The sequence below is a fragment of the Salmo salar genome, chromosome 20 (assembly GCF_965601325.2).
Source record: "Salmo salar chromosome 20, fSalSal1, whole genome shotgun sequence".
Taxonomy (NCBI): domain Eukaryota; kingdom Metazoa; phylum Chordata; class Actinopteri; order Salmoniformes; family Salmonidae; genus Salmo; species Salmo salar.
The window spans coordinates 67,842,688-67,868,032 of NC_138310.1; the positions used below are offsets into that span (position 1 = coordinate 67,842,688).

At 40.8% G+C, this 25,345-nt stretch overlaps 2 protein-coding genes across 2 annotated transcripts; both read left to right on the forward strand.

The window, feature by feature from the left end:
* Positions 1 to 603: 603 nt before the first annotated feature.
* Positions 604 to 3,103, forward strand: rbm7 (RNA binding motif protein 7). The gene is made up of 5 exons (XM_014162835.3): positions 604 to 802; positions 1,132 to 1,294; positions 1,399 to 1,480; positions 1,606 to 1,708; positions 1,958 to 3,103. Exons 1-5 carry the CDS (start codon positions 710 to 712, stop codon positions 2,327 to 2,329), a joined length of 813 nt encoding a protein of 270 aa, XP_014018310.1. The 5' UTR covers positions 604 to 709; the 3' UTR covers positions 2,330 to 3,103.
* Positions 3,104 to 8,156: 5,053 nt separating this feature from the next.
* Positions 8,157 to 25,032, forward strand: LOC106581100 (homeobox protein BarH-like 2). Its single transcript, XM_014162834.3, has 4 exons — positions 8,157 to 8,705; positions 16,557 to 16,872; positions 21,505 to 21,589; positions 21,920 to 25,032. The coding sequence occupies exons 1-4, from the start codon at positions 8,519 to 8,521 to the stop codon at positions 22,217 to 22,219; spliced, it is 888 nt and encodes a 295-aa protein (XP_014018309.1). The 5' UTR covers positions 8,157 to 8,518; the 3' UTR covers positions 22,220 to 25,032.
* Positions 25,033 to 25,345: the final 313 nt, after the last annotated feature.

Genomic DNA, 25,345 nt, shown 5'->3' on the forward strand with positions numbered 1-25,345 from the left:
TCACTGCTAGTCTATACCTTTTGTTTACGATGCATGTGACAAATACAATTTGATTTGATTCCCCCGATGCGACACGAACACAAAACCTCCATCACAATTACATGAACATGGCCAATTATGCAAATTCGGCGATGACGTCATTTATCGACTTCTAGCGACTTTTAGGACAGCCAATAGCTACTTTCCTTACTGAGGAGTTGGCAACACTGCGAGGTCAACACCTCAGGAGTAAATGTCAGTTGGCTTTTCATAGTCGAGCATTCAGAGGCCGAGACAGCAGGTGTGAGAGAGGGTCGAAACAGCAGATCTGGGATAAGGTAGCAGGTCTAGGGAGGCTCAGGAATCCTTGCATGGTAAACATTTTGAGCTGATCATTTAAAAAAGAAAGCTCTCACCAAGGCTACTTTTTTCACTATTAACTGTTAATTGTGTGTTACTGATCAGCATATTGTAACATTCAGTAAATACAAACGTAACAGGAAGCTAATGGGGCCAAGCTCATGTGTACTAAACTAATGACATGTTATTTGATGGCATGCCCTTTTTTTTTACTGTCGTAAAACAAGATGGTTATTGCAACTCGAGCTAAGGAATTACGTCAGTTTTGCTTTACGGCCGTACCACGGATCTCCTGTTTAAAAATCGCAGCATTGTAATTTGTTTACAAATTTGCAACCCGATAAAGTGCATTAGGTATAATTAAAACGAGATGGGAGTAGCGGATGAAACAGACAGGACTCTCTTTGTTGGAAATTTGGATCCAAAAGTGACGGAGGAACTTTTATTCGAGCTATTTTTACAGGTGCAGTAGCTTTGAATTAGCTACCTACGCTACGATATCTACCGTTAGCTAGCTAAATTATTTGCGATACTTTTTCAGTATTCAACAAATAATTATGGTCAGGAAGTCTCTGGCCCGTAATTATCTAGCCATCTAGATCAATATAGTTCCTTCATCCTTAACTAACTAGGTACTCGTTTGCAGCAACGACGTTAGCTAAGTATATATTAGCGAACACATATCTAGCTCTGGAATATCAAACGACGACTAAGGGTTGCCTCTGATCGGTGTCGCTTTTCAATTTTACAGTTGTTCTCCATCGTCTGTTCTGTGTTTTCTCTTTGTTGCAGGCAGGACCTCTGTTCAAAGTGAAAATCCCAAAAGACAATGATGGAAAACAGAAAGCGTTTGGATTTGTCTGTTTCAAACATGAGGTGTCCGTACCCTATGGCATGAACCTGCTCAATGGGGAAACTCTATTCGGAAGGACTCTCAAAGTACAGTTCAGAGCAGGTAAACTAATGTAAATCCCTTACAAGTCACATGAATTGACTAGCTAATGGATAATTTGGGTCTGCCTGCAACTGAACTGTCATTCTTTCGATACATATTTACAGGAAGCAGTCACATTAACAGTCCAGGGCACTCTCAGAATCAAAGCACTGTGAATACTCCCAATCCACATGGGGCTGCGGGCATGTATGTTGTAACATAATGCAAATTCCTACAAAACAATGTTCGTATGCATGTAGGGGATGTTTTTATGCATCAATAGCTTTTCTATTCCTCTGTAGTTGATATGGAACGCCATGTTTCTTATGCAGGTTTGACAAGAGCCCAGACCAGATGGGCTCCCCATCATTTTCACCCTCTCAGCACATCCAGAGGTCCTTCTCCTCTCCTGATAGTCTGCAGAGACAGGCCATGGTGAGCTTACCGCCATCCACACTGACCATTACGCTTTTCAAGCCATTCAATTACACACTGTCCTCATCTCCAGTAGAGTGACACTTATGTCACATTGTTGACATGTGAACCTGCAAGTAAGCATTTCATTGTACTGTGTATCCTGTGCATAAGGCAAACTTGACTACATAACTATGTGGACTGTGTCACGAACATTTAACCAGTCTACATGGATCAGTAAAAGTAATGCTCTTTGGTCCCTTTCAACAGATTAACAACATGTGGCAGCTCCAGATGCAGCAGCTCCAGGGAGTGAATGGAGGCTTCCCAGCTGGTCTTCTGGGGCAGCCACCACCACAACCGCTACAGCCACAGAGTGGTGGAGGTGGTGGGTCCTGGCAACCGGACAGCTCCTCACAGCGAGGCAACAGGCAGGGGTACCAGCAGGACAACAGCAGCCACTACGGCAGGGACCAGCGGTACCCAGGAGGCTCTGACGACACCGGCTCCAACCGTCACCACCGCAGCCAGCGAGGTGAACACTATAACCATGACGACAGGAGCGGGAGCAGCGGAGGCAACCGTAGCAGAGATGACAGGTGGAGGGACGGCTCCAGAGATGGCCGGTGGAGACGATACTGAAGCACTATGGGAATTTAAGAACAGAATTGTGAATATTTTTCACTTTTTTAAAGGACATTTGAGTATTTTACAGATTTGTCACATACTCACTATGTAAATCCTAATCAAAACAGAATTATGAATTTATATTGAGAAACATTTTCATGCTTGAAATGCATTTTTATTTAATTTATTTTTTACAATTGGTTAGTCATATGTTTAGGATGATATTGACAATTTTTAAATGCACTGGACTGTGTCCAAGTAAACAAAATATTGATTGGTTATTTTAAATTTACTCGTGAGGTTTTCCACAATTGTTTTACTGTGATTTAAAAAAAAATTCATTAGAGATGATAGATTTTTTTTATACCGTCCCCTGGGGAATTGTTAAACCATTCTACCCTATTAGTTATAGCTTTTTGAAGGCGAGAATTGTTTGAAAAGATTTGCTGTGTTTGTCAAGTATTGGTATTACTGTGTACATTTCCTTTTATACAAGGTATGGTGCTCAACTATTTTTAGTGGGAAATTGCTCAGTTATTCAGTAAAAAAAAAGGTTTTGGAATTATTTTGGCATGTTTCAGCTGTGTAATCTAATTCCACCAGCAACACTTACTCTGTAGGCTGAAATTGACTGTTTTCCTGATTGTTAGGTTAAATGGAAAATGGATTTTATATTAGTGTCTTTTTATTAATTTAAGAATAGTATTGTAAGATACCCAACAGATTCCATGTACATGTGAAACTAGATCTTTTCATGAAATATTAGCATAAACATCATTTGTCCACACACTTTTTGTGGTATTCTTTGTACAGGAAAAGCATTACTATGAAAATGTCAATGAAATGTTGATACAAATGGTACTTTTTCCATCCAAACACATTCCTACGGAAGTTAACTATTGCATGTTAATGCTATTACATGCAGTTATGCCCAAACTCATGCCTGGCTTGTCTGCTCTCTAAAAATGGACCATGTGTAACCAATATGCTTGTGCAGTGGGTTAGAAAGTAATCTGCAGGTGGCGCCACACACACCTCTTTATTGAATCAATTAGGATGACAAAGATAACCAAGCCAACTGATGATCTGTAGCCTACTGTCTTTAGAATGCTCATTCAAGTGACTGCTTAAGTTCTACATAGTCAAGTTACCCAAGGTAAATAATAGGATCAATATGTATATTCTCTTTACATTCTGTGCAACTTAGCTATTGTCAAGGTGGTGGAACGATCATCTTGTTGACATATAGCCTAGAAGTGTCACTTTTTCGTCACTTGAGCATCCACATTAGGTATTATTTCTGACTTATGCAAACTTGGAATCATAGGCTATAGGTCTAAAGCCTGGTAACCTTTGGATATGATTTAAAACTATTGTTTAGCCATGGAATTAGTTCCACTTTGGTCATTGTTTCAGCCCAGGATTGGGATCTCATGTTACAATTAGTGGCCCTACTGTATGTGATGCCCCTGTGTCGCCTGTAACAAGGGTTGCTTACAACAAAGTGCCTGCCGAAATCCCTAAAAGTCCACGTTGAGGTCATAATGTACCCTTCTGAACGTGCTTAGGCCGCTAACAACGGCTCCCGTTGTGTATCAACATGTACATCCCCAATAAAGCTCTGGATCCAAAAGTGGAGGTGTATTTGCACCTACTACACTAAGCCCTTTGTCTTGCTTGTAATCTGGCAAACGTCAGATTCCGCCCTGATGATTGGAAGTGGCTCTAATGAAGAGGATCCTCAGTACCCTGTCACAGGCAGTACCAGGAAGGCTGTAATTACCCCTGCTGGCTGGGGCCTAAATGTTTTAATTGATTGATCTGCTTGGCGTCTCTAGCCCTAGAGTGGCCGGATTAGGTGGCCGCTCCTGTGTGGATTTATATAGACAGAGGCATCATGTCCATAGGGGGCACGGGTACATACCGCCTCAGATTTGTCCTGTTTAAAAATATATATATATCGTTGTTGCTCTGTAATACTACTAACCACCTAGCAATGTTATTAAGTTGGCTTTAGCTAGCCCAGATAGGTTCCCAATCTCCCAACCTCATAACTAGCTACCATAATCAATGTCAGGCTATCAAGTTAGAGTAGCTGGATTGTCAAACTATCTTAGCTGGCATGCCTACTGGCAAGGTTAGTAGACTAGAAAAGCAAGACATTGCTAAATGTACTAAATAAGACTCACATTCCTTTCAATCGTTTACCCGGATTTTAGCAGAGATGCAGAGAAGCATGTTTAGTTTCTTTAAAAAAAGATCCATCAGTCAAGAGTATACAGACAGCTCAAGGGGAATGCTTAGATATACAGAAAAATAAACACATTTTTACATAAAATAATACATAATGATTATGGCTCTAGATTTCAGGAAAAAGCTGTTTCATTTGTTTGAAAATTCTCAAATTTATGGATGGGGCTTGATATCCTCACGTATACTAAACAAAAATATAGATGCAACATGCAAAAATGTCACCGATTTTACTGAGTTACAGTTCATATAAGGAAATCAGTGAATTTAAATGAATTAATTCGACCCTAATCTATAGAGTTCACATGACTGGGCAGGGGCTCGGACATGGGAGGGCATAGCCCCACCCACTTGGGAGCCAGGCACAGCCAATTAGAATAAGTGTCTGCTTTATTGCAGACAGAAATACTCTTCAGTTCCATCAGCTGTCCGGGTGGCTGGTCTCAGACGATCCCGCAGGTGATCTGGATGTGGAGGTCCTGGGCTGGCATGGTTACACGTGGTCTGCGGTTGTGAGGCCGGTTGGACATACTGCCAAATTCTCTAAAACGACGCTGGAGGTAGAGAAATGTACATTCAATTCTCTGGAAATAGCTCTGGTGGACATTCCTGTAGTCAGTACACCAATTGCACACTCCCTCAAAACTTGAGACATCTGTGGCATTGTGTTGTGTGACAAAACTGCAAATTTTAGAGTGGACTTTTATTGTCCCCAGGACAAGGTGCACCTGTGTAATGATCATGCTGTTTAATCATCTTGTTGATATGCCACACCTGTCAAGTGGATTGATTATCTTGGCAAAGGATAAATGCTCACTAACAGGGAGGTAAACAAATGTCTGCACAACATTTGAGAGAAATAGCATGTGAACACTTTACATCTTGCATTTATATTTTTGTGCCCCATTAGATTTTTGGGGTGCATGACACCCATGTATATAGAAGCACTTTCATGAAATTATCGACCAATCCCCCCTTCCCCATTCCCTTCCTTCCCTCCCTGCAGCCCGGGAGCCTGCTTCCATCACCCTGGATCCATGCACTCAGGTTTCAGGGTTCATTGGTGACAAAGTATCCAAACCCCCTTTGCCCCCCCCCTCCAGCCTCTCACAGTTGTTCTCATCTTCTCCCTTTGATCAAGCTATCAAACCCAAAAGAGCCCAAGCTTTCACATGCAGAGCTCCATGTTTCCTCACCATAATCCTTCACACTTTGAACATGGCGGCTGTAATCTACATAGGGTCTGCAGTGAGTTATATTTACCTCCATGGCTTTGGAAAAATATAATTATTTCTGTTCAGGCCACGATTTCAAAGTGTAAACTTGACACTATCCTCTTTGAGGTTAATGCTGCTGTGGTCTCTCCTCTCATTAAACAGACAGAATAAAATGAGCCATCTGAAATGAACATCATGCCCTTTGAACTGCACATTGAGTACAATAAATTGTTATCTGAGCCGTTTCAGGAAAGCAATCGGGTGATCTACTAGCCTACATTTTCATTATAGCCTATCTGTAACTTCGAATTAAATATGTTGTATTAAAGTCTCCGTTTTTTGATACTTCTAAGGGACTTTTTTAGAATTCCTTTTAAAGGTTCCACTGAGAGCTAACGTGGAGCGCCATTGAAGTTTCCTTGTCCAACCAAAACGAAGCCCCTGAAAGCATATTGGAAAACATACGGAAAATATGCAGCCTGCCAACTAAGGAATCACACTTGTCAACTGGTGTGTGAGTGATTACTAATTTCGCTTGTATCGATAGCTAGCCATTAAAAATAGGTTAAAATTGACTTTTGGGCGTGGATATTAATTAACTCACTTCACGAGTAAGATAATAGGTTGTATTATTGTACATTTTGGCATCGGTTGGAATATTGTTCCCAGTCACAGGTATAACTATTTCTGACAAAAGCCTAAACGGTTGCAAGGTCATATAAGACGCACCATTAAAATGCAATGCTTTTCTCTAGGACTACTGATTTATGAGTGCTTAGGCCTGTTTTATATAATTACTTTCGATGGCCCTGCAGCTGATGAACATATCGAGTACAACAGTTTATTTTCTGGTGAAATCAATTATTTAACTTTAATTTTCAAGACCCAAAAGTTGAAATGTGAAAGACAGTAGGCCTATTGTCTTGACAGTTACCCACAGACACAAACGAAACAGTAATTGCCTGGTCCTTTCCGCACGTCATTGCAGAATAGAGAAGGTATTCGCTTTTAGGCAGTTATTATCTTATAGCCAGTAGGTATTTGACAACCCTTGGTAGAAATAAAGCCAGAAGGTAATTGAGGGTTAATAATACATATTTGAATGTCGTCATTTTTTTTGGCAAGTAAAAAGGAACATAAGGTTACTTAAACCTTATCGTTATGTTTGAATCTTTATGTTTGAAATGTCGGTTGTTTACTCACCTTGTAAATATATCCATGCCATAACATTTTGGTTTTAAATTCAAATTCGTTGACGAAAAGACTTACAAAACGTTATAACGGCATAATAAACAAATAACCAAACAAATATTGGCATAATAGCAACAATAAAATAATTATAATTCTATACAAATAGGATTTAAAAAATGACCATTAGTGTGTTATTGTGTTAGGCTATGAAAGTAAATGTGTAATAGAAAAACACGATCGAAAAACATGTGCATAAGAAAATTACAAACGCTACAAAAGTTCCTCTTTCAACTCACAAGAAGGAATAATACCAACCTGCTGCAATACGTTTTTCCCCGTAGTCCGAAAGCAGGGTTGCACTGCAAAATACGTTTAGTGTTACTGTTAGTTTGTAGTCGTTTATAGTTGTTTTTCTTATCCCTTAATTGCTTTTAAAGAATAGCTATTACAATAATAATATATTTAAAATGTATGTGTAATCCCAAATGCATTAAATACACTCATTCATAGCCTACCTATACATTCATTTTAATCCGATTACTTAGTATAGTCGTTTATAGTCGTTTTGTTATCCCTTAATTGCTTTTAAATAATAGTTTTGCAATAATAATAATAATATATTTTTGATTTACGTGTGAGCTCAATGCATTAAATAGCCCATATTCATTCATGCGTAGCCTAGTTATACATTCATTTTAATCCCACCAGTTAGGCATAACATAATAGGCCTGAAGCGTTTGGCCAAATATCATGCTTTTCTATTACCATACATTTAAATTCAGTCTATTTATAGGCTACGCACTTCTCTATTACAATCAACTATGCACATCCATAGTCCTATTGATGTTCGAGAAATAATATGAAGACAATAATTAGCTGCTAAAGGTTAGGCATAACACTAAAGCAGATACTAATAATGGCAATAATAATAATAATCCCTCCAATAATCATCTAAAATATTGTATCATATGGCCAATGTTACTACTGTAAAGTTTTTGAACGCCTTGTGCAATTAGAGTGGATATAGGGAAGAACAAAGAAGCGAGACCGGTTTGGGCTGCTCTGAGAGAGCGAGAGGGGTTGAGGAAGAGTGCGAGTGTGTCTGTAAGTCTGAGAGAGATAGTGCTAGAGAGAGAGACATTGCGAGAGAGAGAGAGAGAGAGAGAACGAGAGCGAGAGAGAGAGAGAGAGAGAGAGAGAGAGCTAGAGAGAGAGAGAGAGAGAGAGAGAGATACGTTGATTGACATCTGGAGTGTCCTGCAGTAAAGATGTGTGTAGGGAGATCGTTTATATATAGCGGCGCGTCCGGGCACATTGTTCATAATAACCACTCTGAAGCACACTGCGCGGCTCAAGTTGAAGGCTATTGCAGTTAGTACCGCCAGGAATAGAACAAAACAAGCCTTTTCGGAAAACGGACGACTAAAATGTATCAATAACACGAATTTGCTTGAAGACACCCAAATCTCAAGTTTGAACTGGTTTCATTTTGACATTTTGAACTAATATTTGGGCACAGTGCGAAAGCCAAGCACATCGGGACATCATGCACTGTCAAGCCGAGTTGAGACTCTCCTCCTCCGGGCAGCTGAAAGCAGCCAGGCGTCGCTACAAGACTTTTATGATTGACGAAATTCTTTCCAAGGAAACTTGTGATTACTTTGAGAAACTTTCTCTTTACTCAGTATGCCCTTCACTCATCGTTAGGCCTAAACCTCTGCACTCATGTTCGGGTAAGTGGATATGCTTGAACTCTCAGTCAAATCAAGGGATGCTGATGAATGCATAATGGTGTTAATGGTTTATATCTAATATTGCTATTCATTCAGTGAATGCTAATCATTATTGTATTAAAACTACATCTGATTTTGTTTATCATGGACAAAGTGAGTTATTAGGCATATGCTTCGTAAATGTTCAGGCGGTCGTCCATCATGGGTCTACTCATATCACGAAATACATAAGGCTAATGGTTTTATTAGGAGTATTGACAAAATAACTTGTATTAAATTGTCAATAGAGGCCATAGCATGGCTCAACACACCTGTGCAGAATCCGTTACTTGTCAATTAACAGCTTTAAAGAAATGGAGCTTCATTTGCATAACCTTCTGTTCGATACATCTCTAATATAAGCAAATAAGGAACAGGGACAGGTTCAGAATCACATTAAACGTCATGATTGTCAATTCATGTTGAAGTTTACCTGTGCAAGACGAGTACTATAGCGATGGATGATGTGTAAACTTCATTCAGGCGACTGTCCTCACTTGCACTTTTACTCATGGTGCACCTTTATATTCGTGTTAGGCCTGCTATCTATATTTATCAAAGGGCTATATTATGGTTGATATTGTGATAGCCTGTTATTTACAGGGATTTATCATGCAACTTTGACCCGTGAAATAAAGCACACCAAATAAATGCAACAGGTACAGTTGATGTAATGTAGACTCCTAAAGTGTTGTAACCTATTTGATAGACTTGACCGTTTTAAATTCCTTTTACAACAGTAGAACGGATGTGACCCTTTTCCAATCCAAAACATGATTTCACAGTTTAACTGTCATTTCCATATACTTTCATTCACAAATAAAACGTTATGTACTAGGGCCTATGAAAGTTATGCAACATCTACTCAATATGCTGTCTCACAATCAATCAGCAAATTCCTCCAATAAGTCTATATTATTAGTCTAATATATTACTCTGACATTCATATCATTATCAACCTCAGTCTTTTATGTTCATGTTAAAAATACAGGATGAACCAAGCCCCAGTGTGGTGATCAAGGCGGTTAGTAAGGTGAAACCTGATTCCCCATGAATTATGTTGACACTGTCAACTTAACATATTCACTTCTGACAAAAGACACATGAACTCAGAACACACAATAACTAACCCTGCACTTAGATGAAACAGCAGGCGTTTGGTTTCTACAGCAGTAACTACTATGCCACTTGTCCTGATTCAGAAGGATTAATCTGGGCGCAGTGCTAAACCCAGAGCCTTGCCTAATGACTTTTACTGCTGCCACTTTGCATTTACTGAAGCATGGGCAATGCCCTTTACCCAACTTACTTTCTGGAGGGTATATGGGGTGCAGGATGTGCCCAAAGTTCCACAGTTTGATATTGGTGAGGGCAGGTACATGGTGGTTAAGGGCAAGGTTAGTATGTCATCATTGATGGACATTTATCCTACCTGACACTACAGTTGCTTGTGCAAACACCATGAAAGGTTACAGTATGGTGATGAAGTGTGCAAGTCAGCCCCAATGACCTTCATTCATAGAAGTATGTTGCTTTATGAAGAGACATTCATTGCGATTGTCATCTCAGCAACTTATAAATTCATGGGCTACCTGCGCTTGATCCAACTGTTTCATTTAGGAAGACTAACTTCATTCTTCATTCAGTATCCCAAAAGGCCAGTCAAAACAAGTAATAAGTGCATAAAATAATGATTACACGTTCTTCCTTAATCAATACAAGCAAATTTGAAAAAGCAACAAAACAAAACATTGCCACAAAGTGTGAAGACGAACTATTTGAATGCTGTCTCACTTGCTTAGCCGGTCAGATAATGCTTTGTTCACAAAACATGTAGCTTAGCACTTGATTTCTCTAAATCATCAACATGAACTTATTTTTCTTCCCATTTATCATGGCTTACTAACTGTGATTTCCACACAATTACTGTTGATCTGCAGTCAGTCATAAATGCTTCCAACACAGTATTAAAATTATACAGGAAAGTGACAAACTAATTTCCCTAAAAAGCATCTGGCCTGAAAGACTAACACATTTCTTTCCCTCAAATGCAGCAGAATTTCTAAATCCATTCTTAATGGGTTATCCTACTGTTGTGAGTCAAAACAACATTGACTACTGCTCTCTCAAATAATCATTATGATAATTACCTAAACTATGAAATAATAACTGCTGCAATTTGATGATGACAGCGACATAGATATAAATAGCAGGCGATGTGGGGTTTGGGTATTTGCTAGAGGGCACTGTAAAGGGTTTTGGCAACCCCGTGACGGATGGATAGAGTAACCAGCCCACATATTACTACCCAGTGCCCACCACTTAGCTGAGGGGGTGTGAGACACAGTATAGTCAAACACTTCAATGGCTTGTAACGCTCAATATAGAAGCTGGCAGGCTTATAGGCCCAGAGCCAGTGAAAGTCCATTGGCCCGCTGTTCCCCATCAGTGAAAGTCGTGTCTACATTCTCACAGTGTGGAGCTTCTGCTCCAGCAGTTACCAGTAGAGGCTGCTATAGGACAGTGGTCCCAAGCAGGTAATTTTACCCAAATTACAAGATGTTTGTTTGTTCTTGATATAATATGGCATCAACTAGTAAGAGACCACTCAACATGTCGACTAAGTGATTACTCCTCTCTTTGATCCAACAACCCCCTCTGCTCTGTAATGGTCTTGTCTGTCAAGGATCACACCTCTCTGCTCCTTGCTTTACATTTCACGATGGTCCATTTATCTGTGCCAAGCCAAATGCCCTTACGACAGTGTACACAGTAAAACCGGTTGATGACCTCTGAGCCTATTCTCTGATCTCGTTTTGTGCCTTGTAAAACTACAGGAGTGATAGACCTGCTAGATAGACCTGACCTCCAGCAGATCATTACCTTGCAGGGGAGCAGTGAACAGTGTAATGGTGGGTTACAATATTTAATTTAGAGTCTCATCTCTCAGCAGAACCCAGGGCAAGGCTTTTAGTGGGATTTCTGGAAGGAGGTGAGAGAGATAAAGACCAACTCTGGCGTAATCTCACATGACAGCGCGATGAAAAACGACCAAATAGGAGGGTGTGGACCTCGAGGGGCCCAGGTAGTGCAGCATAGTCCTACGCCACCGCTGAGGGTTTAGGGAAGAAACCAGGGAGAGCAAAGGCTTTTCATCCCATTTTAACAGCTAATCCACCACAGACAATAAGGCCTGCCATTAACCATGAGACTAGCTTGAGGGGTACGATCACGTCTCTGTTAACACATAAAGCATTGACATACACAAGCACTCACTCACTCACGCACACGCACACGCGCACACACACACACGCACGCACGCACGCACGCACGCACGCACGCACACACACACACACACACACACACACACACACACACACACACACACACACACACACACACACACACACACACACACACACACACACACACACACACACACACACACACACACACACACACACACACACACACACACACAATTCCTGAGCCATCAGATCATCATCAGAGCTCTGCATCAAGGCAGATCAGAGATCGGTTTTACAGTATATTGCACTGCAGGCTGTTTTCGAATGCCAAGGTAAAATTCACATGATTGTGAATTATGTAGTTAACACTTACAGGAAACACAATGCCCTCGGATTGGCACACATCTGACAAAACTGCCTGTGAGCATGAGAAAATAGCACCACAACACTACACATAACACTCTAGAAACCTCAAAACATCTCATAAAACCCAAACTTGAGTTGAAATTGACACTTAACTGGTCTGATCTGTCAAAAGCAGGTGAATGACTCCAATGAAATGAATGATAGTTAAAGCAGCATACCCTGTTGCCCATCCCATTCCTGCAGTGTTTGACTTGGGCTGGCTTGACAAGATGGCTGATGAGTGAAGAAATGTACATGTCTAATGTAACACTTCTCAACCTGTCACCACATGATACACCCAAAACAATACATATTACTGTAAGTTCATGTGGCCTCTGAGTACCAAGTCTTGAATCATCATCTTGGAATCCAATTAAACAAAGAGAAAAGGTGCAGAAAATAAGAAGTAAATATCAAACAACCAATGAGCTTGTTGCTGGAGATTTCACTGCAAAATGGTGACTTATTCTACTAAGTCCTGCCATTATCAAAACCTTCTAATTATACATAAAATCTAATTTAAACACCAAAAATCTATTTTTTTTCTCCAATAATTATTATGTTATCGATACCATATGATAAAACAGGCATGTGTGTGTCTAATGCTACCAGCCTATTCTTTACCTATTATTAGGAGGTATTTATTCTGTAATGACTACCACAAGCACATGTGCCAGTCCGAGCATTCCGATTGTGCTTGTCAAGAGTATCAGTGTGCTTTAGCATGGACAGAGTGCACTCTCCTTGCTACACAAATGGTTTATTTGTAGACTATTGACAGGACACTGGAACTTGTCAACAATGTGTCAGATCTGGGCTAAGGAACCCGGCTCAGTTGTCAGTAGAAAGTCACCATGAGGTCTGATTTTTCCCTTCTGACAAGCATCCAAAAGACACGGCTGTCACAACTCTCAAGACAACCTCAAGCTCTACATTGACAGGAGATTTCCTGAAGACTGTGAAAGAAACCAAGATGTTTCCTTCCTTGCTTTTCAATCAATCTTCCCATTTAAAGTGACAGCAAGTAATTATTCACTTGGACTCTTTATGTATTGCTATTTCTGTGTATTTTTTTATTATTCCATAATAATACCAATATATTTCCGAAAGATAAATACATACAGTGCCTTCGGAAAGTATTCAGACCCCTTGACTTTTTTCACATTTTGTTATGTTACAGTCTTATTCTAAAATTGATTAAATAAATAAAAAACTCAGCAATTTACACACTATACCCTATAATGACAAAGCGAAAACAGGTTTTTTGATTTTTGTTTGCTAATTTATAATAATAATAATAATTAAAAATACATATTTACATAAGTATTCAGACCCTTTGCTATAAGACTTGAAATTGAGCTCAGCCTGTTTCCATTGATCATCTTTGAGATGTTTCTACAACTTCATTGGAGTCCAACTTTGGTAAATTCAATTGATTGGACATGATTTGGAAAGGCACACACCTGTCTATAGAAGGTCCCACAGCTGACAGTGCATGTCAGAGCAAAAACCAAGCCATGAAGTCAAAAGAATTGTCCGTAGAACTCCGAGACAGGATTGAGTCAAGCCACTGATCTGGGAAGGGTGCCAAAACAATTCTGCAGCATTTAAGGTCCCCAAGAACACAGTTGCCTTCATCTTAAATGGAATAAGTTTGGAACCAACAAGACTCTTCCAAACTGAGCAATTGTGGGAGAAGGGCCTTGGTCAGAGAGGTGACCAAGAACCCAGTGGTCACTCTGACAGGGCTCTAGAGTTCCTCTGTGGAGATGAGAGAACCTTCCAGAAGGACAACCATCTCTGCAGCACTCCACCAATTAGGTCTTTATGGTAGAGTGGCCAGACGGAAGCCACTCCTCAGTAAAAGGCACATGACAGCCCACTTGGAGTTTGCCAAAAGGCACCTAAAGACTCTCAGACCATGAGAAAAAAGGTTCTCTATTCTGATGAAACCAAGATTGAACTCTTAGGCCTGAATGCCAAGCGTCACTTCTGGAGGAAACCTGGCACTGTCCCTACGGGGAAGCATGGTGTTGGCAGCATCATGCTGTGGGGATGTTTTTCAGCGGCAGTGACTGGGAGACTAGTCAGGATTGAGGCAAAGATGAACGGAGCAAAGAGATCCCTGATGAAAACCTGCTCCAGAGCGCTCAGGCCCTCATACTGGGGCGAAGGTTCACTTTCCATCATGACAACGACCCTAAGCACACAGCCAAGACAACGCAGGAGTGGCTTCGGGACAAGTCTCTGAATGTCCTTGAGTGGCCCAGCCAGAGCCCGGACTTGAAACCGATCAAACGTCTCTGGAGAGACCTGAAAATAGCTGTGCAGCAACGCTCCCCATCCAACCTGACAGAGCTTGAGAGGATCTGCAGAGAAGAATGGGAGAAACTCTCCAAATACAGGTGTGCCGAGCTTGTAGCGTCATACCCAAGAAGACTCAAGGTGGTAATTGCTGCCAAAAGTGCTTCAAGAAAGTACTGAGTAAAGAGTCTGAATACTTATGTAAAAGTAATATTTCATGTATTTAAAAAAAAAAAAGTTAGTAAAAATTTCAAAAATCTTGTTTTTGCTTTGTCATTAAGGGGTATTGTGTGTAGATTGATGAGGGGGGAAAAAAACAATTTAATATAATTTTAGAATAAGGCTGTAACGTTACAGAATGTTTAAAAAGTGAAGGGGTCTAAATACTTTCCGAAGGCACTTTATGTTCAAATGCAACAAAGAGATAATAAACAAGTTATTTATGACAATTATCTGCACAGGTCCCCTTAGTTTGTCACAACTCAACATCAAAGACAGAGCTAATATGGGAGAGACAGAAAAAGAGAGAAAGAGAGAGAAAGAAAGAGACAGACAGAGAAAGAGAGAGAACGAGAGAGAAAGAGAAAAAGGGAGAGAGTGTTGTGGAGGGAATGAGGCATCATGTCCAGACAGCAGCAGCAGCGATTCTCTGAGGTGAAAGATTAGTGATGTGCTCAGCGCCCTGCGATGATGTCACGTATATAGGGACGAGCCCGAGGCTCTGTCTGAGAGAGAGGAGGGTTCGGGGTGGGGGTGTAGATATGGTAGGGGAAGGCTGCAGCGCGTAACCTCCCTCCACTTCCCCCCCCATGTGTCCGAACACATGCTCAATTACCTCCCAGACCAACCAACCCCCTGTCACACCAGCTCCCATAACTGTTGAACATTACTGAAAATGTCAGAGAAAGGGGATACACATTTACAACCCAGGTCTGCCTGGATGTATCCTCTCAGTTGTACGTGTAGTGTTTGAATAATATATCTTGTCTATGGGTTGATGGAGAGATAAGAGAGGCAGATGCACCACAGGCAGTGAGGAACACACAAGGGGAAAGAGTATGCTGTGTATGTAATGTGACAGCATAATATCCTATCTCCTCTGTCATTGGATTTTATATATCTTCTTCCTCAACACATCCCTCTCTCCTGCCACATAGCAAACAGAGCATTAGTTTCTCTGTCTGTCTTAGTTCAGTCGTGAATTATGCCATTGGGATCTGATGTTTATTAGAAGCCGTAAGGTTTTCACCACCAGATATTATGTTCATTGCGGAGCGCAGTCTTTGTTCTTGGCTCCAGTGGGTGGCCCCTGCAGACATTTGTTACTTTTTATTGATTCTGGCGTCTCGATGCTTCTGTCTGCATAGATAAAGAGATAGAGAGAGGGGGGAGAGTTAAATGGCGAGGGCCATAGTCACTTCGGATTTACAGTGTGTGTGTGTGTGTGTGTGTGTGTGTGTGTGTGTGTGTGTGTGTGTGTGTGTGTGTGTGTGTGTGTGTGTGTGTGTGTGTGTGTGTGTGTGTGTGTGTGTGTGTGTGTGTGTGTGTGTGTGTGTGTGTGTGTGTTCGAGGCGGCAGAGAGACATCCTTTATCTAGCCCCAAAATAATTATTCAATTGGTGGGTTCAGAGTGGCAGAGTAAAACACACAGTGCGTCATTAGGATCAGAGCCTTCTACATCAAAGAGGTCAAAACACTTTTCATTGTAAAAAAAATAGCAATTAAAAAGAACCCTGTCTTAGTGATTATTACAGGTCTATAAAAACTACCATCCAATACACATTTAAAAGTACAATTGTATTTATTGCTCTGCATTTCACCTGTCTCTGACCTCTCTCTCTTTTTGCTCTTTTAGGATCCTCCTCACTGCGGGCCTACCCCCTTCTCTCAGTCATCACGCGGCAGCCCCCCAATATGCCCCCTCACCTCTCCCAGCCCTCATCTCCCGGCCAGGTTCCCCACCTGCCGCTGCTCTCCCCCCAGCACCACTCCCGGGTCTCCGAGGCCTCCCACAGCGAGACACCTGTCAGCATCAGCAGCGAGTCAGACACGGAGCACAGCACCACCCGGCTAAAGAAACCCAGACGCAGCCGCACCATCTTCACTGAGCTGCAGCTCATGGGCCTGGAGAAGAAGTTCCAGAAACAGAAGTACCTCTCCACCCCTGATAGGTCAGTATCATATTGCATCTCGCCTCTGATAGGCCAAAATGAAAGCACCCCAGAGGCTGATTGGTTACTTGAAAGAAGCTTCCTTCCTCATAGATCAGTATTGTAATACCTTAAATTTCATACAGCATTTAGTCCGGTGACACTCAAGTTTGTGAAAATTTGAAATTCTGTGAAAGCAACCAAACTTCATAAAACATAAAAGAAATGCAATAGCTGACTAGAGGTTCAGCATCAACATCATAACATTTTGATTTATGTCCTGGGTAATGTGTCATGTAATGTTAAGTTCTCTAATCCAGGCATTACCTCAGCATTCTAGTTGAGACAAGAGTAACGTTTTAACCCTAAGCTCTTGAATAGCAAAAAGCCTCAACAAAGAATCACTGCTCTATTCAAGAAACTAGGGACGTCTGCCAACACAAGCAAACAGGAATGTATTGCATTGATTTACTGCCAATCATGTAATATATGTGAAGGTGTATATAAAATATATTTAGCTTTGTACACTGCATTTAGGTGAGGTAATATCCATGTTGTAGGCTCCAGTCCCTGGGTCATTTTCGATACCTGACATACGGCAATAACACATTTTCCATTTTATTTTAAACTCCACTTTTAGATTTGGCCTGACGGACATATTTCCATTATAACCCAAATTAATATTGAGCCATAAACCTCATATTTTCCTTCGGTCGAGCAACAAGAACATCAGACAGCTAGTAAACCTCAGCAACACATGGTTACAACAGCTTGATCTGAGAGAAGATAAATCATTATTTTACTAAAACACAACATCCACAAAATGCTTTAAAAATGGCCAGTTATTTTATATATTGTTGTAGATTTGTACTAAAAAGGCACCATTGTAATTACCGGAACTTTACAATTTTAAACCTGTGTGTTCCTTCTCCTTGGCCCTGAAGAATCTCAAAAAGACTTGGGAGAGGATGCTTGTTATCAGCCCTGTCTATAGTGATTTACCAACAAAACCACCGTGTGCGCAACTATGAGGCAAAACAGACAGGGTTGGTTTAGATTGTTGACAACATCTAAACTATTTTCGCCTCCAATGTTAATTGGAAACATAAATACATTTGTACAATGAGCACTTGTTGTCTCTCAAATACATCGTTACAGTTGTTGATTAGCTAGCTAGCAAATGTTTTTAGATGTGACATAAGTAAAAACACCTCAAAACAAGACATGGTATCAAGAACAAGATGAAACTAGCTGAAATGAGCCACCTACGATTCCCCACATGGCAGCTTCTTGTCATTGTTGCTAGCTATCTGGCCATCCAGAATCATAACAACACACAGACTTCTGGCCCATTGAAGTGCGCACATTGTTTTCATGATGTTATCATCTAACCCGTCTATACACATCCCATCCCTGGGGAAAACTCACACAATGCATCTCTACTTCAATGCAAATCACACTTCTCTGTTCTAGCCAAAGAGCCACACCACAGCTCCTCTGTAAACTCCCAGGCAGGCTGAGGTAGACTACAACAGCCCTGCGGTGATCCAAATGACCCATCCTGGCCTCACTGCCAAATCTGTATCATGCCAATAATCAAATTCCCACTGGCTGTGATGAACTAATTAAACCCACAGCTGGATGGAAAACAAACAGAGAAAATCCCCTTTCAAAACATCACAAGTGTGTCGTGCTCCCCAGTTCACTTTGTTATGATCCAAAGATAACTCCTTGTCTCTACTTTTCTATTTTGCTATTTCTTGGCTTGGAGACACTGTGGTCTTTGACTGAGACAGTGTTCTGAGGAAAACAGCATATAAAAAGCCCCTAACACCACACCACAGTCTGTAATGATTTAAATCATTAAGCAATAATGATTTTATTTAATTGAGATTAGTATAGTAAGCATCATCATCAATATCATTATGCATTAAGCTGCAACTAAAATCCCTGCTGATACAGGTTTGAGACGAACAGCAAACAGAGGACTTCTAAGTGCCTCCAGCAGAGTCATTCGTACAGTACTGTATGGCAGCCTGTCGCTGTAAGTGTGTGGTTTCCCCCCCTAGAAAACTAATGACCATAAATAACTGGGGTGCTTTCCTCTCCTGCAATTACTTTCCTTGCCTCCAGTCCCTCCACTGGGCGGTTTGACAGTAAAGCATGATGGACGGCTTGATTGCCTGTATTTTTGGTGTAGAGTGGTTTTTCAAAGTATGCACAGACACTTTTCTTCTGCACTCAATCACTGAGGCAGTGCAGCTGTCAATACTGTATGCTGTTGTATGGACTGGAGTTCCCTCTATGTAATACTTTCAAATCAGGTCAGATAGAGATGGTGAGAGGACGGGAAAGGGAAGGAGAGGACGGGAAAGAAGGGAGGATGAGAAGATAGGAAGAGTGGAAAGATCAGAGGGCAAGCTGATGGCTCTGTAGTAATCTAGTCTCTCTTTCTCTCTCTCTCTCTCTCTCTCTAGCTCTCTTTCAAATCCTCTCTTTCTCTCTCTCTCTCTCTCTCTCTCTCTCTCTCTCTCTCTCTCTCTCTCTCTCTCTCTCTCTCTCACCTCTCTCTCTCACCTCCTCTCTCTCTATCTATCTCTTTACATCAAATGTAAAGAATCCTTCACACTCATTTGAGTGTGAAGGACATAGAATTGAGATGTGGCTGAAATCTCATTTAAAAAACCTGATAAAGCTCCCTCCCGCTGTAGGCTGATCCCTCTTTCACTGACCCCCCTTCCTGGGATATCATGTTACACGCCATCCAATACCCTTATTAGTCATGGATCAGAGCACATGTGGTGGAAGTGTCCAGGAAGTGTCCTCCTGAACATCCAGAAACAGATGCTTTGATTCGATTGCTGACATCCCTTACAGATGTTCAATATGGTCTCTCCTGTATGCTGCAGGTGTGAAGTCTTTCTCTGGACCATAACAGGGTTGTATCAAGGAGACTACAGTACTCTGATGCACCATACCAGAATGTGGTTATAAAGTAGGATAGTCAATAGGTGATTGGAAAGCAAAAGTAACTAATTCATTTGTTTTTATTACTCCAGCTACACCCTCTCTGTGTAAATCAATCAGTGGCAGTCAGTGTCGTTTAAGATGAGTGAGGACAATTTTTTTTCATGAGCATGGCCTTATTTCTATTACAGCATATTGGATGTCTGTCATTCATATTTCATTCGCCCAGTTCAATGTAACAGGGATAGGTTGAGGCTACTACATGATACTTGAATTTTCCCTATACCCATCATGAGATTGCTACAACCTAGCCTATGAATGACAGTTTACAACGTAGGTGCACACAGGTCTAGAGACAAATTTGAGACAGTGACACATGGACTGACATTCGATACAACCTTGCTCACTCTTGCCTACATCTAGCTGATATAGGGTGTAATCATTAGTCCAACAGTTGCGAACTAGAGTTTCTGTTAGACAAATTCAGGTATGTTTATCCCCTTTTTGTTCAGTTTGCTTCCGTTTAGGAAATGTTTTTCAACAGAATCAGCAGAATGAATACACCACTGATCACACGTAGACACAGTTCTCTTTCATTGCAGCCACGTTGTATTCCTTCTCGCATCTATGCGCTCTCCTCCTCTCACCTCTTCCCTTTGCTTGTGGACTTCAGTGCACAACACATCAGCTGTATGTGACCAGGCGATAAAACCTTTCCAAGCCAAACTGCTACACACAGCCTACATTGTTGTCACCATATTAGCTAAAGTAACTTCATAGTCAGCATAGCTAATATAACTAACGTGTTTGTAAACCCGCTACAATTATGCAGTAACGTTACAGTGTACATTCAGTAAGCAATTACACCAGCAGGCCCTGGTGGCAACAAATTAGTAAAACCAAAAGCTTACCTTGACTTGGAAGAGTTCCAGTGCTGTGTTGGAAAGTCATAGCCAGGTAGCTTACATAGCATCCCTCTGTTTGAGCAGGGTGTTTCAGTAGGCTAAACTAGCTAGCTGTATTTGATAGCTAAGTAAGTGAAACTGAAAAAAAATTATAATCTCTCTCTCTATTTCTCTCTTGCTTCTCTTTCATTTTGGAAGAAAATAATTTGTTTAAAACTGTTCAACTACTGTCTTTCTCTCTCTGAGTTAACTACTCACCACATTTTATGCACTGCAGTACTATCTAGCTGTAGCTTATGCTTTCAGTACTAGATTCATTCTCTGATCCTTTGATTGTGTGGACAACATGTGAGTTCATGTTGCAAGAGCTCTGATAGGTTGGAGGACGTCCTCCAGAAGTTGTCATAATTACTGTCCTCCTCCCAGACGAGGACGGAAGCTAGTTGTCCTCCAGCTACACTATGGTGCTACCCCACAGAGTGCTGTTGAGGCTACTGTAGACCTTTGCAAAATAGTGTTTTAATCAATTATTTGGTGACATGTGATAATATTTTGTATATTTTTATCTAAAAAGGATAACTTTTTAAATGTTTTACCGTTTTTATTTTTATGAAATTCACTGAGGAGGATGGTCCTCCCCTTCCTCTTCTGAGGAGCCTCCACTGAAATCAATTGTCTATCTACTGCTGCTTTTAATCTTATAAAGAAATAACTCATGTTTCAGAAACATGTACTGTATATTGAGTTGCCGTGTGTACTGTACATCTTTGTTTCCCTGCAGACTAGACCTGGCCCAATCCCTAGGCCTCACACAGCTTCAGGTGAAGACCTGGTACCAGAACAGAAGGATGAAGTGGAAGAAAATGGTGAGAGCGCCACACACCCATAACAACAATGACCCCGGGTCAGTGTAGAGAGAAGGAGTGATAGGGGTGTAAATGTCTGGGTTTGAGGGATGATGAGGGATGAGGGCCTGGGACACCAAAGTCTAGTCTAGTCTAGTCAGGTCAGCAGCTCAGAGAACAAAAGGCTCAAACTGTTAACTCTCCAGATTAATGACTGTACATGGAGCAGCTCAGAGCCATACATCTTCCCTTAATTGCTATAATAACCACGGTTGCCTTTGACCACGGCCAGCATTCATCACAACCCCACTGAGCCCTGTGTCTGTGTTTGTGTGGGATGTGTTGCTCCAGGTGCTGAAGGGAGGACAGGAGGCCCCCACCAAGCCCAAGGGCAGGCCTAAGAAGAACTCCATCCCCACCACCGAGGAGATCGAGGCAGAGGAAAGGCTGGCCAGGCTGGCTGAGGAAGAGAGAATGAGGAGGGCAGCCGAAGGGGCCTTGGCCGACAGAGAAGCACCCCAGTCGGAACCCCAGGACCTCAGCACGGTCGCCGGGGCTCCAGAAACCTACAATCCCACGGCGGTGAGCGAGGGTCGAGAGCAGCAAGAGCAGTCACTCCCAATGCAGTCAGAGACACATGCTGCCAGCTAAAGAAGACAGTTATTCATGTCTGAATGAAACAGCCAAAGACTGGTGCTGACTGGAAAACAGAAGCACTTACTGTAGTGCCTCAGGATCACTGAAAAAAGCCTGTCTGGTATTGATTAGTCAGTCGTGTTTGAGGTTTGACTAGAGTGGGTGACATTCATAGGTACGGTAGATCAGTTTGGTTTTGCCATATCACTTTTGCCATATACTGTAATAAAATGGTGTTTAAAAAATAGTTTACATGTAGAGTTAGACGTATACACAAATGAAACATCCAGAATTGTACAGTGCATTTTGTCCCTGTGTTTTTGTTTTCCTTTTAGAACAACATTATCACCTCCCCAGCCTCAGACCTGCTTGTTTACCGAGAGAGGACTCCTTTAGTCACATGCTATCCAGTTTGCCTGAGTGTTGTAGCTATATGTAAATCAACACTGTGCCACAGATATAACACAAAATGACCACACTGGTCATAGTGCCTTTTTCTCTCAGAGGATATAACAAGCTTTACCAGTCTAGCAACACCAAGGTTTATTAATACCAAATTCATATCAAGTGTTCTTTTACAGTGTTTTACTTTTGCTTATTAAAAAGAGCAACACTTTGGTAAATAATTACTATATGCTCTGAATTACAGTTAACACTGCCGTTGTACTTATTTTGTCAAGCTTTGAAAGGAATTGTATTTCTGTCCATGAGCTACAGTATCGTCTTGTTTATTTGGTCAATTAACTTGTGTTGTGTTGCTTTACATTGGATAGGTTTCCAAAACAATATACTGTATTTCAATTTGTATCTATAAAGACATGCACTGCAACATACTGTAGTAATATTCTGGAATGAAAAATGTATGTCAGATAACGATATACAGTACCAGTCAAAAGTTTGGACACACCTACTCATTCAAGGGTTTTTCTTTATTTTTACTATTTTCTACATTATAGAATAATAGTGAAAACATCAAAACTATTAAATAAAACATATGGAATCTTGTAGTAACCAAAAAAGTGTTAAACAAATCAAAAATATATCTGAATTGCTTTGAGCCAATCAGTTGTGTTGTGACAAGGTAGGGGTGGTATACAGAAGATAGCCCTATTTGGTAAAAGACCAAGTCTATATTATGGCAAGAACAGCTCAACGAAGCAAAGAGAAATGACAGTCCATCATTACTTTAAGTAATGAAGGTCAGTCAATAAGAAAGTTTATTCAAGTGCAGTCGCAAAAACCATCAAGCGCTATAATGAAACTGGCTCTCATGAGGACCGCCACACGAAAAGAAGACCCAGAGGTACCTCTGCTGCAGAGAATAAGATCATCAGAGTTACCATCCTCAGAAATTGCAGCCCAAAAAAATGCTTCACAGAGTTCAAGTAACAGACACATCTCAACATCAACTGTTTGGAGCAGACTGTGTGAATCAGGCCTTCAAGGTCAAATTGAGTTGCTTGGGCCAAGAAACACGAGTAATGGACATTAGACCGGTGGAAATCTGTCCTTCGGTCTGATGAGTCCAAATGTGAGATTTTTGGTTCCAACTGCCATGTCTTTGTGAGATGCAGAATAGGCAATTGGATGATCTCCACATGTGTGGTTCCTACCGTGAAGCATGGAGGAGGAGGTGTGATTTTGTGGGGGTGCTTTGCTGGTGACACTGTCAGAGATTTATTTAGAATTCAATGCACACTTAACCAGCATGGCTACCACAGCATTCTGCAGCGATACGCCATCCCATCTGGTTTGCACTTAGTGGGACTATCATTTGTTTTTCAACAGGACAATGACCCAAAACACACCTCCAGGCTGTGTAAGGGTTATTTGACCATGGAGAGTGATGGAGTGCTGCATCAGATGACCTGGCCTCCACAATCACCCGACCTCAACCCAACTGAGATGGTTTTTGATGAGTTGGACCGCAGAGTGAAGGAAAAGCAGCCAACAAGTGCTCAGCATATGTGGGAATTCCTTCAAGAATGTTGGAAAAGCATTCTTCATGAAGCTGGTTGAGAGAATGCAAATAGTGTGTAAAGCTGTCATCAAGGCAAAGGTTAGCTACTTTGAAGAATCTAAAATCTAAAATATACTTTGATTTGTTTAACATTTCTTTGGTTACTACATGATTTCATATGTGTTATTTCATGGTTTTGATGTCTTCACTATTACTCTACAATGATGGAAATAGTAAAAATAAAGAAAAACCCTTGAATGAGTAGGTGTGTCCAAACTTTTGACTGGTACTGTATATATGCAGTATAGGTAAAGAGTTCTATTTTCATTTTGAAAAAAAATAGAGTGTATCTGACCCTTTAACTTTCTATTTTGAAACTGGGGTGGAGGGGTTTTACTGCCACGAGGGAAGCCTCTTAAACTGTCAGAGACTGTAGAAATGAATAAATCACACCCTTTGCCAAAGAAACGAGGAAACTGACAAACATTTAAAATCTTTTAGAGAGGTTTTCAGCCCGCAGGCCATTGCATCAACGGAACAGTCCTCTAACTCTGTCTTACAGACTCCCCACATAAAACTGTCTTCAGCTGCTTGTCAACACTTTTATTTTCCGCTTTGGCCTCCTGTTGTTTCCTTCTAAAGATGTCTTTTTGTAAAGAGTTCCTTTTTTAAAACAAATAATCTATATTTAGTTTGATATAAACTGGTACAGTATTTTTCTGATGTGAATAATGCTTGTTGGTAAGCTACTGAATATTTTTGTTTTGGCATGGACAACACAATGCTGATTGTTTTATTTTTACCATATACAAGGTATGTTTTGTGTATTTAAATACACTTAATAAAATGACAATCATTTCCATATGAATGATGAAAGTCCCACATTATTATGATTATATTGATTACTACTTTCTAGAATATTTTTGATCTTCATCTGAAAAACTTTGAATAGAAGACCACAAGAATGGTATCCAGGTTTAGTTGACTTTCAGGAAAACTCATTTGTATTTTTAAGCATTATTTGAACCAGAATGAAGTGTACTCCTGGGTTTATTTAATCTTCATCCATAAAAATATCTTGATGCTCTCACTATGCTAGGAGGAATCTTCCATTTGATCTGATATGCAATGTAACTACATTGACGTTAAACCCTCTGCCGACATGCAGCAAGAGGTTCGAG

What these genes read in the sequence shown, in the direction of transcription:
- rbm7 (XM_014162835.3), top strand. Translation starts at nt 710, where the DNA reads ATGGGAGTAGCGGATGAAACAGACAGGACTCTCTTTGTTGGAAATTTG. An exon ending in CAAAGTACAGTTCAGAGCAG is followed by an intron (nt 1,295 to 1,398) that starts GTAAACTAATGT and finishes ACATATTTACAG; the next exon opens with GAAGCAGTCACATTAACAGT. An exon ending in CCACATGGGGCTGCGGGCAT is followed by an intron (nt 1,481 to 1,605) that starts GTATGTTGTAAC and finishes TTTCTTATGCAG; the next exon opens with GTTTGACAAGAGCCCAGACC.
- LOC106581100 (XM_014162834.3), top strand. Translation starts at nt 8,519, where the DNA reads ATGCACTGTCAAGCCGAGTTGAGACTCTCCTCCTCCGGGCAGCTGAAA. An exon ending in ACCTCTGCACTCATGTTCGG is followed by an intron (nt 8,706 to 16,556) that starts GTAAGTGGATAT and finishes TTGCTCTTTTAG; the next exon opens with GATCCTCCTCACTGCGGGCC. An exon ending in GGATGAAGTGGAAGAAAATG is followed by an intron (nt 21,590 to 21,919) that starts GTGAGAGCGCCA and finishes GTGTTGCTCCAG; the next exon opens with GTGCTGAAGGGAGGACAGGA.